Source organism: Scyliorhinus torazame, chromosome 7, assembly GCF_047496885.1.
Source record: "Scyliorhinus torazame isolate Kashiwa2021f chromosome 7, sScyTor2.1, whole genome shotgun sequence".
NCBI classification, from domain to species: domain Eukaryota; kingdom Metazoa; phylum Chordata; class Chondrichthyes; order Carcharhiniformes; family Scyliorhinidae; genus Scyliorhinus; species Scyliorhinus torazame.
In genome coordinates this window covers 230448385-230467040 of record NC_092713.1, presented here as the reverse complement: position 1 = coordinate 230467040, position 18656 = coordinate 230448385, and the positions used below count along the sequence as shown (strand labels likewise).

The window sequence follows — 18656 nt, the reverse complement described above, 5'->3', positions numbered from 1 at the left end:
GTGGAGAAGGAGGCAAGTCTGCACCAACCCACTTAAGCCCTCACTTCCACCCTATTCCCCTAACCCAATAACCCCATCTAACCTTTTTGGACAGTAAGGGCAATTTATCATGGTCAATCCACCTAACCTGCACGTCTTTGGACTGTGGGAGGAAACCGGAGCACCCGGCGGAAACCTACAGAGACACGGGGAGAACGGGCAGACTCCGCACAGACAGTGACCCAGCAGGGAATCGAACCTGGGACCATGGTGCTTTGAAGCCAGTGCTAACTACTATGCTACCGTGCTGCCCCCACTATGCTACCATGTTGGTTGGGGGTTGGGGGGAGGGGGATTGTTATTTACTGACTTATGTTCACATTTATAAAATCATAAATGCCTTAATAAAATGTTTTCAAAAAAAAAAACTGAGCGGAAGATAGTGAAGAGGGACTGACTTCATCCTCCCATTCATTCAGGCTAGGGGAGATCACAATCACAGCATCTGTTTGACCTTGAGTTCAGCTATAAACCCAACATTTTATCCATCAGGCCTACTTCTGCCTTCCCACCTCCGCTGCCAAAACCCACATATGTAGCTTTTCAAACATTCGCCCATATACACTACTATTGTCCACCCCCAATGTGACCAAAGTTGTGCTATTCATATTCTACCACACACTAGGTCCCACTTGCACGTCCCCCACCCCCGCACGATCTGAACTTAACCAATTTAAACTGCAATTTCTGGAATTTACTGCAGCTAACAAAACCTCATTAGACTTGCCCATTAAATTTCCAGAAGCTTTAGTATGTCAAGTTGCAGCAAGTGGGATATTCGAACAGCATGATGTACTCTATTGGGCATCTGGAACTTGTATGAACAAGCAACTGTGTGACTCCTTAAATAATCAGATTAAAGCATCGTTAATGAACAAAGCAATCTGAACCAGGAGCTGTTAGTTAGAATAGCAAATCAGAAACAGAAAGTAAAATAGACAGGGGAGGAAAGGTTGGATTACGACGAAGAGAAAAATAAATCAAAAGAAAAAGTTAAAAACAAATAAATTGTCCACAATTGGCAAAATGGTCCCAAAAAATGGCAAAATGCCAATCTCGGCACAAAAAGTGCTGTGATTCCCACCAGTGTGATCCAAACTGCAATTTTTAGGCACTAAGAGAAAAAAAAGTTTTTTCCCTACATGAAAACGCCGTGCCTGAGCCATGAAGCATCTGATTTGCTTGCCCAGGGGGTGATCGGAGTACTTTAATCAAGGGGGTGCCGCTTTAAATCGGCTCCACAGTACTGGTTCTCATTCAAGTTAGGAGGATGGCAGAGGCAACACCTCGATTCACGGACGGGGCCCTTCGCCGTATGCCATGGAAGAATGGCGGGCAAGAGTATATCATCGGGCTAGCAGGGGTCCCTCCAGCAAGATAACAAAACCCGCCTGGGAGACGTTTGCATCATTCAGTGCCAACAGCCTGCACAAGAGGGCAGAAGTGCAATGTTGCAATAAAAAAAAAACCCGACTGTGGTGGTATGTATTAGGGGTAATGTGGTACCTGTGAAGCCGAGAGGCTATTGGCTGACAGGTCCCGGGTCCTGGTTGGATCTGCCGACTTCTGGCGGAGTATAAGAGCTCGAGCTTCTCCCCGCAGCCTCATTCTGTTGCTGAGCTGCTGGGGACAAGTCTCGCTTAATAAAGCCTAGATAGACTTCATCGCTTCTCGTCTCGCATAAGTCATTGTGCGCTACACCGACTCAATCCTGCTAGGATAAGTGCTGCCTGTCTCCTCTCTGCACTCCACCTTGGCGTCCGTCACCCCTCAATGTCACCTCAAATCCACAACCTTCCATTTAACAAGGCCCGAGCACCTGACCTCCTACAAGCTTCCTTACAATTCCCCACCCCCCCCTGCCCCGCCCCGATACTCTTCAGACCTCTCCTTGCTTACACAGTGCCCAACCATGCCCTTGACATTGGACCCAGCAGGCAGCCATTTGTGTCACTGCAGGGTAAACTTGCCCACAACTGCTATGAGCAAGAGATGTCAGGCAGTGGGATGTCGAAGCCTGACTCCTTTTGAGGAGAGAGTCCTGGAGCTCGCAAGGGAGGAGCAGGAGCGAGCCTGCAAGAGAAAATGAGGAGCCAGTACACGTTCATCCAAATGGCCAATCTCAAGTGAGTTCTGTGTATCACAGACCACTGACTTGGTTTTGTACTTTTCCTTGCAGGAGCATCACCCGATCAGCCTGGCCCATCCACCAGCACTGTCCCACTGCCCACGCTCAACATGACCTCGGAGGAGATGTCAGGGGAGGACAGTGAACAGGCTTCATATCCCTCACACACCATCCACCATCAGAGACACAGTGGATGTTTTTAGCAGGCAGGCTTCTAGGTCACTATCTGGTGAGCACCACACTGCTTCTGATGCAAAGGCAGAGCTGGGAATACAAGGAGCGGTTGTCAGTGACACTGCAACTGCAAGGCTGATTGGAGCCCAAAACCCTCTGTTACAGGAGACAATCTGGGTAATGCATGGCACCCAAACCAATACTGAAAAGGTGGCATCCGCAGTGGAAAGCCTGGGATTTGAGGTCAGATCCATGGAGGGAGAATTCTGAAGCATGGGTCAGTCCCTGAAACCATGGCTGAGGAGTTCCAAATGCATGATGCAGACAATGGTGGGCCTCCAGGACTGGCAGCGGCAGATGATGGTGAGGCTGCTGGAACTCACTCAAGCTACACGCCACCTCCCGTTCCCATCCCATTGAGTAAGGGGCCCACAAGCACCCGAGGGAAGAGGATGCATTAGTACACAGGCCAGGGCCTTCCACCCAGGGGACCTCGGGAGTGCCCAGCTAATCTGAATCCTCCCTTCCTAAGACCAGCGCAACTCGGGCACAGTGGATAGAACAGGGCAATGCTAAAGCACCAGTGCCACCCGAAAGTAGGCACGGCCCTCTAGAGAACGTCAGCCAAGGGCACCTCAGGCAATAGGCCGCCTTTTATGTGCATCCTGAGAACACACCTAGACGTACTGGGAGGGTTTGCAAGGTTAAGGAAGCTTAGGGGCATAGCGTGAGCACAGGTGAAGTTAGGCACCATGGGTGAAAAATATTGCCTCAAATCCCCTCCAAAACATCTGCCCCATCTTAAAATATGCCCTTTCATTATTGACCATTCAATAAACGGAACAGTTATTTCCTATCCACCGTGTCTGTACCCCTTATAACCTGTACACCTCAATCAGGTCCCCCCCTCAGCCTTCTCAGTTTCAAAGAAAACAACCCGAGCCTATCCAGCCACTTCAAAGCTCAGAGTAATAAGACTCAGACATGATTCAGTGAACTGTAGGCCCTCACCCCATATCCCCCTCTAATGCAAAGGAACAGAAGAATGTAGCGCAGAACCTCACTCAGACATGAGCCAGTGAGTCAGCGTGCTGACAGCAGACAGACAGGAGTCAGACAGAAGCAACAGCTGAGGACCATCGCAGACAATTCCTCATTGCCAGTCGTCATCACCCTCCTGCATCGGCTGGGCGACAGGCACTGAATCATCAGGGTGCTGGGGCTAGCTGGTCCTGGAGGTCACAGCAACCTTCACCTCCTGGTCGCAGAGGGGTCATGTTGTCAGACAGCGAGCTAGTCCTCCTCCATGAAACAGGAGGTGATGAGGGCATCCCTAGCCCTCCTGCCTGGCCCCATCCTCCGGCTCGTCAGTGGGCTCTTCCTCAGGATCTTCAGGCACGTCTTCCTCTTCTGAGGATACGTGCCACTCCTCCAGATTGCCTTCAGGAAGCTCCACGCCCCGCTGCAGAGCCAGATTGTGGAGGGCACAGCCGACCATGACAAAGTGTGACACCCTCCGGAAGTTGTATTGTATGGCCCCAAAGGACTTGTCAAGACAGCAGAACCGCATCTTTAACAGGCCGATGCTCCAGTTGTTGACAGTTTGGGTTGCACGGTGCGCCTCATTGTACCTGGTTTCCACAGCAGTGGCCTCTGCGCTGGTGTCATCAGCCATGAACTGAGGGCATATCTCTTGTTGCCAAGGAGCCATCCCTGCAGGCTAGGGTGACCTTCCAAGATTCCAGGGATCTGCAACTGGCCAAGGATGTAGCTGTCATGAACACTCCCTGGAAAATGAGTTCACACATGCATGAAACACTGTTGGTCGCACACCAGCTGGACATCGAGGGAGTGGGACCCCTTTGGGTTTATAAATGGGACTCCTGGGTATGGGGCGTGGAGAGCGATACGGATGCAGTCTTACTTGTGGCAGACCAGCGATGCACCCAAGCCCTGTAGCCCTCTCATCCTGCCGGGCTGTTCCAGGTCAAAGTGGATATAGTCCCGAGCCCGTGCATACAGTGCATCCATCACCTCAAGGTTGGACTTATAGGTGAATGCCTATGAAATACCAAAGAGGTCTCCCATGGAGCCCTGGAAGAACCCCGTGACATAAATGTTGAGGGGTGCTGTGACCTTGATGCCACAAGGAACCACATGGCACCAAGTCCATCAGGACTTCGCAATGGTGCTGTACAGTCTCCTTTGTAAGGTGGAGTCTTCAACAGCAGATAGTGTCGGGACAGCTCCATGAAGAACACACGAGTCCAGTAGGCCATTGCTCTTCTTTGTCCCCTGCGTGGTTGGTGTGGCCTCTGGCCCGAGTTTGCCCTATGGCCCCTGATATTGTTCTGCAGGTCTTTCCTCGAAGGCGCTGCATGTTGTTATTGGAGTCTGAGTGCCTCCAGCGCAATGATTAATAAGATAGCCAGCTCCACTGGCTCCATCGCGATATCATTCAGAATCCTGCGAAGGAGGAGAGCACGAGGGGGGGAGAGAGAGAGAGAGAGAGAGAGAGAGAGAGAGAGAGAGAAAGAGCTCATTACCGCTGTGGGTTCTTGGAAGAGGGTCATGTGCTCCCTCATCCTGGCTGTCCAAGGTCAACTGGATGGTATATCCACCTTGTGGAAGCTGCTAGACCCTGACTGATAGGCGTTAGGGTCCCAGCACAGAAGTGACCTCATTGCCTCTTGATCCGGTGCCACCAAGCTTTGAGCTTGAACCAATCCCATTCCTTGACTTTGAAACTGTGGGGAGTTGACATTGTTAAGTGTTAACTCTTGATGGCCAATTAGTGTCACGAGCACAAGTCTCAGGAATGTTAGAGGCATAACTGGTTTCTGCTTCAGGAGGAGGAAGAGCAAAGAGGCACCCTTCTTACTCAGGCTGCATAATTCAGATGGCTCATTGCTATCATACCTCAACACGTAAGCCGCCCGTACAGCTACTCCATAGGTTGAGGCCCCCATGCCCCCTAACCCCAACGTAAGTATAGCCGTAAGCCCCTGAAAGCTTCCCTCCTCTTTCTCTCACCCCCACACCCCCGGAGCTGCTGCCCAACAGCCTATAACCCCTTGGATCCCTTGAGAAAGATGCTCACCTCCTTCCTCCCTCTCGGAGGTCATGGCGCCTGCTTCCAGTTCTTAAAAAGCAGTAGTAATTTGTGCTGGCGACACGCCAAGGCTGGTGGGTGGGAAGATCGATGAGGGCCCAAGACGCGATGTTAACCCTGCTAAGTAGATGCTAATTCATTCACATACGTTAATCAGGTTCTTCCTGGGTGTGAACCTGATCGGGGCATCGGACAGGGCCCAGGAAGATTGCGTTCTTCTTTGTAGACGCAAATCCGGTTTTTGACCTCTCGCAATAATTAGCAGCCATTACAGGATGTGCGCCCACGGCTAACAGGCCCGTTAATCATGTCCAACAATTCAACATTGAAGGAATGAGAATCCACATTTCTGACAGTTAATTTTCCTGGACATTGGCGGTGGTTAAGACTTATCACACTGTTAAAAAGGATATTTAGACAGAAATGGGCAGCCTTAATTGTCGATGGCAAGTTTAGTTTGTGTCTACAGTGCAAGTACAGGAAACTGCTTGATTGGGGAATCAGACAGCAAAATTGTGTTTTGGGGAAGCTAACAGCCGACAGCTGCACCTCAAGAAACCGCTTCTGGATTTTCAAATTAATCAAGCATCTGATCTTGCCTGAAGTTGATGTGCAATTTGTGTGTAAATAACACTGAGGACCATTAACCTCACTGTTACTTTGACAGTAAATTGTGGCCTGTTGACCGTTTCTCTCCCAAAGTTACAAATTTAAATGCGAGTCTTAATGACAAAGCTCTCACCCACCCTCTTTAATCTCCTTCACAACTATACCTGCCTCGTACATACCACTATTCTTTGACTCTTTGGTTTTGTCTGCAAACCCCTCCACCACTGATCAAAGTCATTGCAACTGACTTGGCCGCTTTCACAGAAAACACAATTTTAACAAAGCTTTTGGCCACTCACCCTAATTTTTCCCTTCCTGCTGTACCCATTTTCTGTTTTGTGAAGTGATTTGGGACTTTTTATGTTAAATGCTCCAAATTAATCTGCTGATACTCACCACAGTAAGATCTCTGCGTGGAGGCAGTCTTTGTCTCATGTTTGGTAACTCTGTATTGTTTAAAAGAAATGTAATTAACCTTTGTTGTATAGATAGCCAAGGCCCCTTCCAATTTTCAATATAACTAATAGAGGAACAGGAATTTTAAACTTTCTTCAGCCAAAGAAAGATAAATGTCACTTTAGGAAAATGTTTAAACACACATCACAAATTAACCATTGGCCTTTAGTTTAGGCCCCCATAAAATATGAACATTTCAGTCGGAAACTTGGAAAAGCGAGAAAGCACCTGAAGATAGCAATTCTCACAGGCCAATGTTGGCTGAGGCAATTGGTCAAAGCCTAAAATGAAAACAGACCACCTGGATTCACAGATCCATAGGACTTCCCAGAGGCAGGCCCTATTTGACCCCTGAGCACATTGAAGTCAGCAATTATAAGACCATTAATATTTGGGAATGTCAAATCAATAGTGGATGCAGTGTAACTCCACATCTATGTGAAGCCATATTTTTAAAAGATCCAGGGGGGCCCATGGAAATTCATGCCTATTATGGAATATTTTTAAGTTTGTAATATTAGTGAAAATTCTGCCAGCCTTTGGAACTTGACATCTCAAGTCTACAGCCACGAAAATATAATTCGATAAATTCTACTGTCAAAGGAATTAGGAATGGAGCACAATACATAATCGTGATGTCATTCATTCCCTCAAGCTCCATCTCCATTTCTAACTCGATTTTCATCTATTCCAAAAGTGCTTTAACCTATTCTAAAAATGCCGAGTAATATAAAAAAGGAGACTAATCTTTTGCTTTGCCTTTTCAATGAGCATCAACTAAATCGACTCGTCTCAACTACTGCCCATTCCTGTTTTCTGTTCTGTCATTAGAAATATTCTGAATGGATTCTCTGATGTAAACTCTATAGCTCCAAGTGACTGCCATTCTATGCGGCTGCAAAGTCCCAAATACATACTTACTGCCTTTCGCATCAGCACATGCTGCACCTCGGATTGCATTTTTTTCATCTTTCTGGTCAAATAAAGATGTCTTCTCTCTGACCTCTTTAGTGCAGGCTGACTGTTTGCCAATTCCATCAAGGTCAATTGCACTTGAATGGATAGATTGCCCTGAAGTTATTTTCTGACCCAAGAGATCATTGGTAGCCTTTTTCAAGTATGAGGCAGGGGCCCATCCCTCCCGATTTTGATACCTGTTCAAGAAGAAATACATATACTCTGAAATAAACTCTGTGCCATCATGACATTGCTGTACCGGAACTCTCAAAATAGGTTTTGTAAACCTGGGTAAATATGTATTTAATTTTAAAAGGAGGCCAATAATAAATGAGTTAGACGATGGGACAAATTTAAGATTGCTACTTTCTAATGAAAAACATAATCAAGAACTCTTTCAGCTCTCAAGAACAAAAATTCCCCATTTTAATCCCCCCCCCCGTTCATTATAGAGAAAAACTTTTAAACAATGTACAAGCAGTCAGCTGTGAGTTTTCCCTGTCATTTCATGAGTTCCATTTGTTTCTATTTTGTCCATCAGTGACTGAAAGAATGTACCAGTTACCTGTTCTCAGTTCTGTAACTGAACAGGCAACTGGAGAGAACTGTTTTTCCAAACTATGTGGGAATCGCATGGCAAATGGGGAGAACTTTAAACCAGTCCCATCCCCAAGACAAGTAGAGGGAAAGCAGAAACTTTAAATCACTACCATCCCAAAGACAAGTTGTGGGCATGGGTACTCTAAAATTATTATTTTTTAAATAAAAAAGTGAAATTCCTGAAAACTGACCCCAACCTGACACAAGACAGGTTTAAGGATGGCGGAGTATTGTATTAAATGAGGCTGTACCCCTGATATTTTGGCAACAATTTGAATTTAACACCTCCTGCATGAGTTTCCGGAGGTTCAGGAAACCTGGCAGGTAAAGGTTGCTGGGAGCATCTGGATCCAGCAGGCAAGTGCTTTTTACGGCACTGCTTGTGGGTCAGGAGAAGGTGTGTTGCTTCCCTCAGTCCCTCTAGCAAATCTTTTGCCATGGTTTTTTGGACCAAGCACTACCCCAATCCAACCTGACAAACTCTCCTGGCTCCCTGTCCCTTCTCTTTGCCAGCCTGACCGCCTCCCATCCCAGGGGATCTTTTCTGGTTTTCAGCCAATCTGATCTCTAGTTGGCTGTTAGCAGGAAGGTGAATACAAAAAAATTGTATTGAGATCCTGCCATTTAATTTGGCAAGACCTCCAGCCTCCTGGGAAATCATCCCATCTCCTTCGGCCCACAACTTTAATCCCCTGCTCCCTCCCTGCCAATATCAGGGCCAATGGTTAGGTATGCAAAAATGACTGAATTGTCACCACCACTTTGCGCATCTTTACTACAGAGTACACTGTACCGGCACTGGGTTTTTGTCCTTTAGCCGCATCCAAAATGTTGAAAACACCCAAGCGGAAATGTAGCAAAATAGCATTTATTTAAATTACAGTTGCATTTGATGACAAGTAACCAATTGAATGTAACAGGATTCAAGGGCCAAGTGTAGTAAAAGATTGAACAACACAAAATTCTCTTGACCCCATCTATCTTGGCAAACTGTTGACATTCAACTAATATTGCAGAATGCAGAAAACATTAACAGAGGTTTGGGCCCAATTTTCAGTGGAGTGGCAGTCACTGTTTGATTGCTGCTCCGGTCCTATTTTCTTAACTTCTACTGGAGTTCCATATTCCTCACCCAGACTTCCGAACTGGGCCTCCTGAAAAACTTAGGGCTTACCTGCTCCTGAATTCCTGCCCTCACATCGAGGGACGCTAAGCACAACCCCCTTTTATGGCACTGGCTACCATATTCCGGTAAGTTTAAATGTCCCTTTGTTCAAATACAAGCTAGGAAGAGAAGGTAAGTATGTAAGGTAAATGGGTGTGGGGGAGATGGGGCGGGTTGTGGGGGGAGGGGTCGGGGTGAAGGGATTGGAAGATTAGGTTAGAACAGTTGGTGATGTCAGGGTAGTGGGGCGTACAGGATGGTCATGGGTGGGGTGGGGTGGCAGTGTGTTTCGAGGGTCAGTGGGGTGGAGGTTTGGAACGTAGGATGGCAGGCTTTTTGCATTAGTGGGGGGGGTGCAGGGTGGTCAGAGGTCAGGCAGTTTCTAGGGTCAGGGGGGTATTTGGAGGCATTAGTGATACATACACCCAAGAATCAGAACTGGTTTTAATCCCTCTAATTGTTCCTGGGTAACTATTCTGATAAGTGAATCAGTAGCATCCAAAATCTCTCTGACTTCAAATCGGACTTTGAGGGTTCCAGGTGCATGGTAATTGCCCAACAGAAGTCAAAACGAAAGCTCCACTGACTGAAATTTACTGGAAGAGCCCTGCACTACGTGGCAAAACAGATATAAAGATTTGGCATGGTTTTCTGCACGCTGCACAACATAGCCATCGCGAGGTTACATGGTGACCAGCTGATGAGGGGAAAGGGGGAGGAGGAAGAAGTAGTAAGAAGGCAACCAACTACCGCACCCCTCTCTGGCTGAGGTGTCCATGATCAACTAAACCGACTGTTGTACCAGTGAAAGCAGCCCCAATTCTTCATCACCCACACTTTACCTTCCCCCTCTCACTAGCCATCACAGCATCCTCTTGGTCACAATGCTAAAGTAAAGGCTACCAACAACAAAAATTCCAAACAATTTTATAATAACTCAAAGATTGCCTTTGATTGTCCTAGTGCGCACGTACAGTGCTACCTCAGCAGGGTCAGAATGTCAGTGGATGGTTGCTGATTTTGACTGGGGGTTATTGTAAATGGTCTCACAGAATAACCTTGAACAGCCCAGGGCCTAAATTAACAAAATTTGTTCCACAAGGTCTCAGCACATGTGGCAGCAGTTGGGCTGACTGATTCACCACGAGATGACAATTTCTTTGGTATGGCTGAGGGCAACATTACAGTGGCGATAATCATTCAGCAATTTGTGGAGATTTGGAACTCATGGCCAATCTGTTATAAATTGCTCTGTTTCTTTTAAACACACAAACTTAAGCACCACTGAATCTCTAAGACCACACAATTATTTTGGATTCGATATAGGAGACAAAAGTGGCAATAGAGCAATCTGAAAACTTACATTTCAGATTTAAAAGCTCATGTATATTTTTTTCAAATAAATTTAGAGTATGCAATTATGTTTTTTTTCCAATTAAGGGGCAATTTTGGCACGGCCAATTTACCTACCCTGCACACCTTCTGGGTTGTGCGGGTGAGACCCACTCAGACACGGGGAGAATGTGCAAACTCCACACGGACAGTGACCCAGGGCCGGGATCGAACCTGAGACCACAGCGCCTTGAGGCAGCAGTGCTAACCACTGGGCCACCATGTCATCAGATTATGTATATTAGAATGAAAGAACACCCATGAAAATACTCCCCAGGTATGAATATAGATGGTTCTGTTGCACATCTATTTCGCTTTTCTTTGTAGTCCGAATTATTGTGTAACTTCATGCATAAGATTACCATTTATGAGTCAATAAAAAATTAATCTCAGTTTCCATGTGTGTGTGTTTGTGCCTATCTGTCATTAAATGGATTGGAGGTCTGGCTAGCAGATTGGGAAGGCATGCAAGGTTTCCTTATTGGGCAGAGGAGCATTATCAACCACTAGTTTTCCCTTGCTGCCAAAGCTCTCAGAAACAAATCACACCAGACCATTGCATCTGAACAATCTCTTCCCATTCCCCGACATACCAACAGTCGTGCCAACCTTCCAACCAATGTCCTCATAACCAACACCACCCCCTTGCAGTCCAGCCTCATGAAGTGAGCCTGCAGCATGCACCCCTGCTCACTCATTTTTGAGCAGAGGCGAATTTTCCAGTCCTGCCACCACGTCTTCTCCAATTTCTCTTCACTTGTGGGCCCTTGTTTATGTGCGGCCTGTATGCTCCCTGTGCAGCATGGTCCTGATTGGTGCACACCAAAGTCTGTATGGCTCAGCGGAAAGGCTGATTGGGAATTTTGCTTTGCTTGGGGAAGGTGTACATAAAATGATTGTTTTTGTCACCATGACTTAACCTGGAATTCCCAATTCTTACCACACTCCTGCTTTGTCACTTTTAGATGGTCTTATATGTATATAATATGCCCAAGAAATGAAAACAAAACTCAGTAATTGCAGGACCTCAAGCCATGCTGTTCCTTACATCTGTTAGTCCTGACTCCAATGACTCATTATGCACATGCTCGTTATTTGCTCAGTGTACGATAATAAAATCTATTCTGGAAAAGAAGCCGGAAAAAGGAAGTGGTATCAGGAGGCCAAACCACTTCAAGTAATGAAAAAGTTGACTGAGATGGTAATTTTTGCAGAAGGAAACATACATTATAACTCTCTATATTTATCAGAGTTTAACCATTTAAATACAAAATTGTCTGTAAGCCTGTTAATACTGCATTAACAGTATTTATTTCAAGCATCACAAGGCAAAGATTCTCACTGTCAAAGGGTAGGTGTTATAAAATTACTTAACCGATTTGTAGCATGCTACATTTTCCCACAACCAACTTGGGGTGGGGGGGGGGGGGGGCAAAACAAAAATTACAGCAAGCAACAGGCTTTTGAAAAGGCAGACTGAAATGGAATATTTTTTTTTTTTTTAATTATTGGGGTTTTCACAAAATATCAACAACAGAATAAAAAAGGAACCCAATAGAATTAAATACAGAACAAAGTAAAACAGCCCCCGTGCCCCCCTCCCCCCTATACATAAATAATAAATTAACACCCCGAATTAAAACAAAGAAAACATAGCAAATATATACACCCCCTCAGATACCCCAGGGTAAATAAACAGAAATAAAATAGAACCCCCCCCACCCCCCCCCCCCGGGTTGCTGCTGCTGCCATTGACCAATATCTACTGTTCTGCCAGGAAGTCCAAGAACGGCTGCCACCGCCTAAAGAACCCTTTTACCAATCCCCTTAAGGCGAATTTCACCCTCTCCAATTTAATAAACCCCGCCATATCGTTGATCCAGGATTCCACGCTTGGGGGCCCTTGCATCCCTCCACTGAAGAAGAATCCTTCGCCGGGCTACCAGGGACGCAAAGGCCAGAGTACTGGCCTCCTTCGCCTCCTGCACTCCCGGCTCCCCTGCAACCCCAAATATTGCGAGCCCCCAGCCCGGCTTGACCCTGGATCCTACCACCCCCGACACCGTCCTCGCTACGCCCTTCCAAAATTCCTGAAATGGAATAATTCTGTACCACATTAAATCTTTAGCTGAAGTTCCATTCATACTGCAGGGAATTCTGGGACCTTGCCTGTAGTCTAAATTAAATTATGTGCAAAAGCATTTGCTTTACTTCAAATCTTCTGGAGTATATAGTTCTATTCCTTTTTCCCTCATGTACCTATCTGGCTTCATCTACTTCTAAAGTTATTTTACGGTGTTCATGGTTGCGCCTACCATTTAAACTTCACCATCATTTTGAAATTGGGCACTCCCTTAGCTGGTTTTGAATGGGTTACATGATTTATATGCTGCTCATGAGATGTGCCCCGAGATCCATGTGTGTAGCCCACTCCACATGTGCCCAGGCACAAACAGAGGAGATCTGTGTTGCCATCTAAATTTCACAAAAGAGGCCATCATTGAATTTGACCATCTGCAACAGAATGACAGCTAGAACAAGTCACCCTGGTCCACAGAAATGGAGATTATCAAGAGATTCGATCTACTGGTGCTTTTAAAGCCACCCAGAGGATATTTGCACAACTGGCTGTCTGCAGTGCCCACAGGTATCAAGTAAGGTAACCTGCTTTTGCAGGCACTGCACCATCAGCAATTTCCTTCTGAAAAGGAGGCACAGCGAGACAAGCAAAGTTTTCACCATGTGACTGGGCTCCTCAAGTGTAAGACACTACAGATGGTATCTGCCAATGGACAGACCAAAGTGATATACATGCAAAAGACAAGACAAAAATATTTGATTCTGACCACAAGAGGGTAGTATTGTCATATCCTCAAGTCATGTTATTTCAGAGATAGATATGTGAATCCTTCCACAAAAAGTCTCATTAAGAGAAAAGAAATTCAGAACCCGCATCCTGAAACATCAGTAAACTCAAGAGGGCATCTATGACAGACTTCAATATGTACCCTTATTTCGCAGTGCACCTCCCGCACTTCTTTAATCCACAGCATGGACAGGAGCAGTGTTCTCCAAATGTCTCCAATGTGACTTTGTTAAGCAATTAATGCACTGTTCTGCTATCATCAGTGCTTCAAATTAAAGTTGAGCTGTAACTCTTCAAGGGTTGGCACTGCAGCCACCTGGGTTGGCCACCTCCCGACTTAAAATGGAGAACCGCAAAGACTAAAGGGAAATTCAGCCAACACAGGCAAAAACGAGCAAGTGCAGAAATCCTGTGTATTGGAACCTGCAAAAACCAGACAGCACTGAAACCAGCAGCCATCTGCATAGTATTGAGCGATTCCAAGGCACAATCGTAACACTTAAGGTGAATAAAGCCAAGCAAGACTCCTCGGCGCCAGCAGGAGCCAAGACAAAGGAAGGCCAACGGACATTTAGGGACCGCCCAGCGATCAGGGAACAACTCCAGTATTGGAGAAATCGATCCAAGTGATCGGGACGTAGTCCAATCATTTGGAACCAGGTATGGGGTCCGCCCCAAAGGGCGGGAAGCCCCCAAGTTCAAATCGTCCTTCTTGGCAGGGTCACTCAGCAGCGAATCAACACTGGAGAGTGAACTGCCCAAGCTGCCGCACCAACCAAGGAAGTCTCCAGTCAATGCACGCTACGAGATAGGCGCTCCTAGCTACCAGTCCATACCAGCTTTTGAATCCTGCAGACTCAGGACCTGAACGAAAGGCCATTTGTTCCCCTGACCTGGTGGGCCAGTCCGAAGCTAAGTATAGGCCTTTTATGATAGAGAACAGTCTAGAAAGTAGAGTTTATGCATGAGTAATGATTTACTGTGTATAACAAATGTGTTTTGATTTGAATCTTATTAATTGGTGTGTTGAGTTATTGATCAGTACTTGAACTTGAACCTCGTGGCGGTATCATAAAGATACCTGATGACTCTAGAGCAAAGGTTAAACAAACGGAGCAAATTACGAATTGAGAGCCAACCAAACGTTAGCAACATATTACTGGCGATATCCTGACGGGACCCGAATTAGAAGTGGCTTAACCACTCCGGGAGATTCCACAACCTTTGAATTAGAATCCAATTGGGAACAGGAAAACCACAAGTGTTCAAGCAGTTCTGATCAATCCTCGTGATTCAGAAGCATGTTGATGCATGCGTAACTAACAGGGCTAGAAGGTAAAACTGATAGATTTTTGTTGCGAAAAACTGTCGGGAGTTTGTATTCCGGAAAATAGCGAAAGCCGTACCCGTAATTACAGCACCGCCTTAGTACCCCTCATTCCAAATTTTAAGAGAGTATTTAGAGAGGAAGGATGGCAATGCAACTCATATACCCTGAATAATTCGTGGTCGCAGCGACCAGCAGTAGAGTAGGTCAGAGTCCCGTTTGGGAAGAGGAAATCAGAAAATATCTCAAAGGGAAAGGATGGCCCCTTTGAAGTGAGTTCTGTGACAATGAGGAAACAGGACCCGGGAGTATAGGACATACTTGGTGGGAGAACCTGTCAGAGATTCATAAGAAAAGCTTGGGAAAAGCTCGCAAGCCGATGGCAATCGTGTCCTGTCTGGCACAATTGCGAGGCACAGAGGTCGTCGTTCGGACGTTCTGTAAAGAGATAGAAGGAGTACATCGAATGAGCAAGGTCGATGTAAGTGAGGTTGAGAAAGAGAACATAGAGTTGAGAAGGAAGTTAGCAGCAAAGGACGGAGAGGTGGATGATGCCAAGCGGGCACACCAGTCTTGTCTGGCGTACCTAAGCAGCTTCCAGACACAGTACGAAAAGGCCTATCAGGACACGCAATGTGCAGTCCTGGTAAGAGAGGAAAGAGAAACAGGTAGAGGTATTGCAAAGGCAGTGTAGCGACCTGAAAGCAGCATTACGAGCACTCCATGCTGCCACCACGGAGTACAGACAAAGCTCATTAGATCACGCAAAGTGCCGGAAGCAGATTGCAGAACTGCAGTCTTTGCTTTCAGTTCAGAATGGATTCCACAGCACCTTTGGATCCCAGTTAGATACAGAAGACGGCCCGGATTGGGAAGAATTAAATGAGACCGCGCATAGATATGTTCAGGGAACGTGTGCGCAAGGAAAGCCCCAGAAGAGAAAAGCGCCCCAACCCCCCACATCGCAGATAGTTGAGGCACCAATGAATCCAGTACCCACCCACCGCACAGTCACATCGGACGGGAGATACAGAACTTCTTTATACCACCCCCTTAATCGTGACCCAATTACGGGACGCGTGCGAGAAAATCACACCGTTCCTCCCCACCTCAGACCCCCACCACTTCTTTGCTAGAGTAAAGCAGCAGGCGACCATGTACGGCCTGTATGAGCATGAGCACGTGAAGCTCACAGTTTTGAGTTTAGACCCTTCGGTCGTAGCAGCCCTTCCCGACCCACAGAATGTAGGAGGAGGCACCCTTGCAGAGATGCACGCAGCGATCCTAGATGCGATCGGCTACAACAGAGGTGACCCAGTAGAAGGCCTGAATAAGTGCAGGCAGAAAAAGACAGAACACCCCACAGCGTTTGTTGGACGCCTGTGGATTCACTTTACAGCCGTTTTCGGTAATCTAGACCGCGCCCATTTGTCCCAAGACGGTATGGCCAAATGGACCCGCACCCTTATCTCCCATGCCACAGAGGCAGGACAAAAAGCCTGTACCAACTATGACCCCGCAGAAGAAGCGCATAATGAAAAATGGGTTTTAAAGGGATTGTCCCGCCCCTGGGAGCAATCTGTCCAAAACAAACCTGCAGTTAGGAAACCAGAGGGACAGCAGGCAGAAGCAGACATCCAAGAGGTGAAAACACACCAAAACCCCGCATGGTGAACAAAGGCAGGAACAGCCCCCCACAAAAGCCACAGGAGTGTTCCAACTGTGGACAGTTAGGACACTTTGCACGAGAATGCAATGCCCCACGAAAGCCACAGAGAGCCCAGCAGGCAGGCACTCTGATTAAGAATAGGACAGAGCCCATACATAGTGTGAGCACCTGTTCAGACCAGGCGGACCTGAATGGAACGGACTGATGGTGTTCGGGCTCCCCCAGTTGGGTCTGCGACACCCTTTGGGTTAGGTCCGGCCAACCAGTAGTTGCAGCAAAGATACGGGGACAGCCCATCGAATTTCTCTGGGACACAGGAGGGTCCCACACCACAATAAATTCCTCCACCATGTTCCAAAAAGACACGTGGCCCACTACAGCCACCATCACCCTCAGCGGTTTCACAGGCCACTCACAACAGGGACACATCACCGCCCCTGTACCCATTCAAATTGGCATCACCACCACTAAGCACCCCATAGTCTTGGTCGATCTACCCCACACAGCAGTACACATTTTGGGCATTGATTTTATGAACTCCCACCACCTTTCATTTGATCCAGTAAACTAATGTGTTTGGAGAATGGCAAAATCCGCAAGAGCCCCCGCAATGCTCACAATAGGTGAATACGCAAACAAGGTTAGCGCAGTCGGCAAACTCTGGTTTGACCCGACTACGATAGCACAGACGAGCAGGTTAGGGCAGTTCTGCAGAAGCACAGGACAGTATTCGCGACCCACAAACACGACTGTGGCCAGATGACTGGTTCCATTCAAATCACAGGACCTGACCCTATACCCCAAAAGCAATACGGATTTCCCCAAGAGGCAGAGGGAGAAATCTCAAAAGTGATCGACAGCTTATTAGAGCAGGGCGTACTCAGATCAGTAGCCTCCACTAATAATGCCCCGATTTGGCCAGTGAGAAAGCCCGATGGATCATGGCGACTGACCATCGATTATCTGGAATTCAACAAAGTCACCCCCGCAGCAGCCCCCACGGTAGCCACATGTCCCGAGACCATGCTCAAACAGGGACTCAACTCACAATATTTTACGGATTTGGACGTCAGTAACAGATTCTGGTCCATTCCATTGGCAAAAGCGTGCCAATACAAATTTCCCTTCACTTTTAAAAGTCAGCAGTACACGTGGACATGCCTTCCACAAGGATTCCACAACTCCCCCTCCATTTTCCACCGACAGCTGGCAAATGGTTTGTCAAAATTTTCTCGCCCCGAATGTCTGGTCCAGTTTGTGGACGACCTATTACTGCAGACAGACACCAAGGCAGAGCACATCGCGCTTCTGTCCGAACTCCTAGAACTCCTACAACAGATTGGTTGCAAAGTAAACCCAAAAAAGGCCCAGATTTTGGAAAACAAGGTGATATATTTGGGTACGATTATCACGCACGGTAAACGCGAGATCGAGCACAAAAGGATTGACTCGATTGCCAAATTGCCCCTTCCCCAGAATGTTTCAGCCCTCCGGTCGTTTTTAGGACTGGTTGGCTGCTGCCGAAACCATATTGACGGTTTCGCCAGCAAGGCAGCACCCCTCTCGGAACTCCTAAAGAAAGGAGCCCGTTGGGAATGGCTTCCGCAGCATACGGATGCTGTGGGTGCTTTGAAAAGAGCCCTAATTGCAGCCCCCGCACTACAAGTTCCAGACCCACTTTCCCCCAAAGCTATAGAGATAGCTAGCACCGACCGCACCCTTTCGGCCGTGCTCCTCCAGGAACTGCATGAACAGTTAAGACCCGAAGCTTACGCATCCAGACTTTTCGATCCTGTGGAGCAGGGTTTTTCGGCCTGTGAAAGGCACCTGCTTGCAGTTTTCTGGGCGGTTCAGTATTTTTCCTACATAACCGGACTAAACCCATCACAATCCTCACAGAACACACCCCCACCCAACTTTTACTAGACGGACGACTTAAGGACGGTGCAGTAAGCCAGATTAGAGCAGCCAGGTGGACCCTTCTTTTGCAGGGACGGGACATCACTGTAAAAAGGACCAAGACCCACACGTTCCTAGCCGACAACCTTCAGTACCCAGGCACCCCCCACGAATGTGAAATCATCTCACCGCACCACAACACAGGCCCCTTTATTGCGAAAACACCTCCCAGAAAGCTCGGTAGTTCACCCCAGAGCCCCCAG

General features: G+C 47.2%; 1 protein-coding gene across 3 annotated transcripts in view; it reads right to left on the bottom strand.

Moving 5' to 3' along the window:
* Positions 1-18656, bottom strand: part of sh3pxd2b (SH3 and PX domains 2B) — a 386931-nt gene that overhangs the window by 17335 nt on the left and 350940 nt on the right. For all 3 annotated transcript variants that reach the window (XM_072512130.1, XM_072512131.1, XM_072512132.1), the window contains 2 exons: positions 7440-7672; positions 6459-6508 (listed from right to left, as the gene is read on the bottom strand). In XM_072512130.1, the coding sequence (XP_072368231.1) occupies positions 6459-6508; positions 7440-7672 (283 nt within the window). The remainder of the gene's footprint in view (positions 1-6458; positions 6509-7439; positions 7673-18656) is intronic.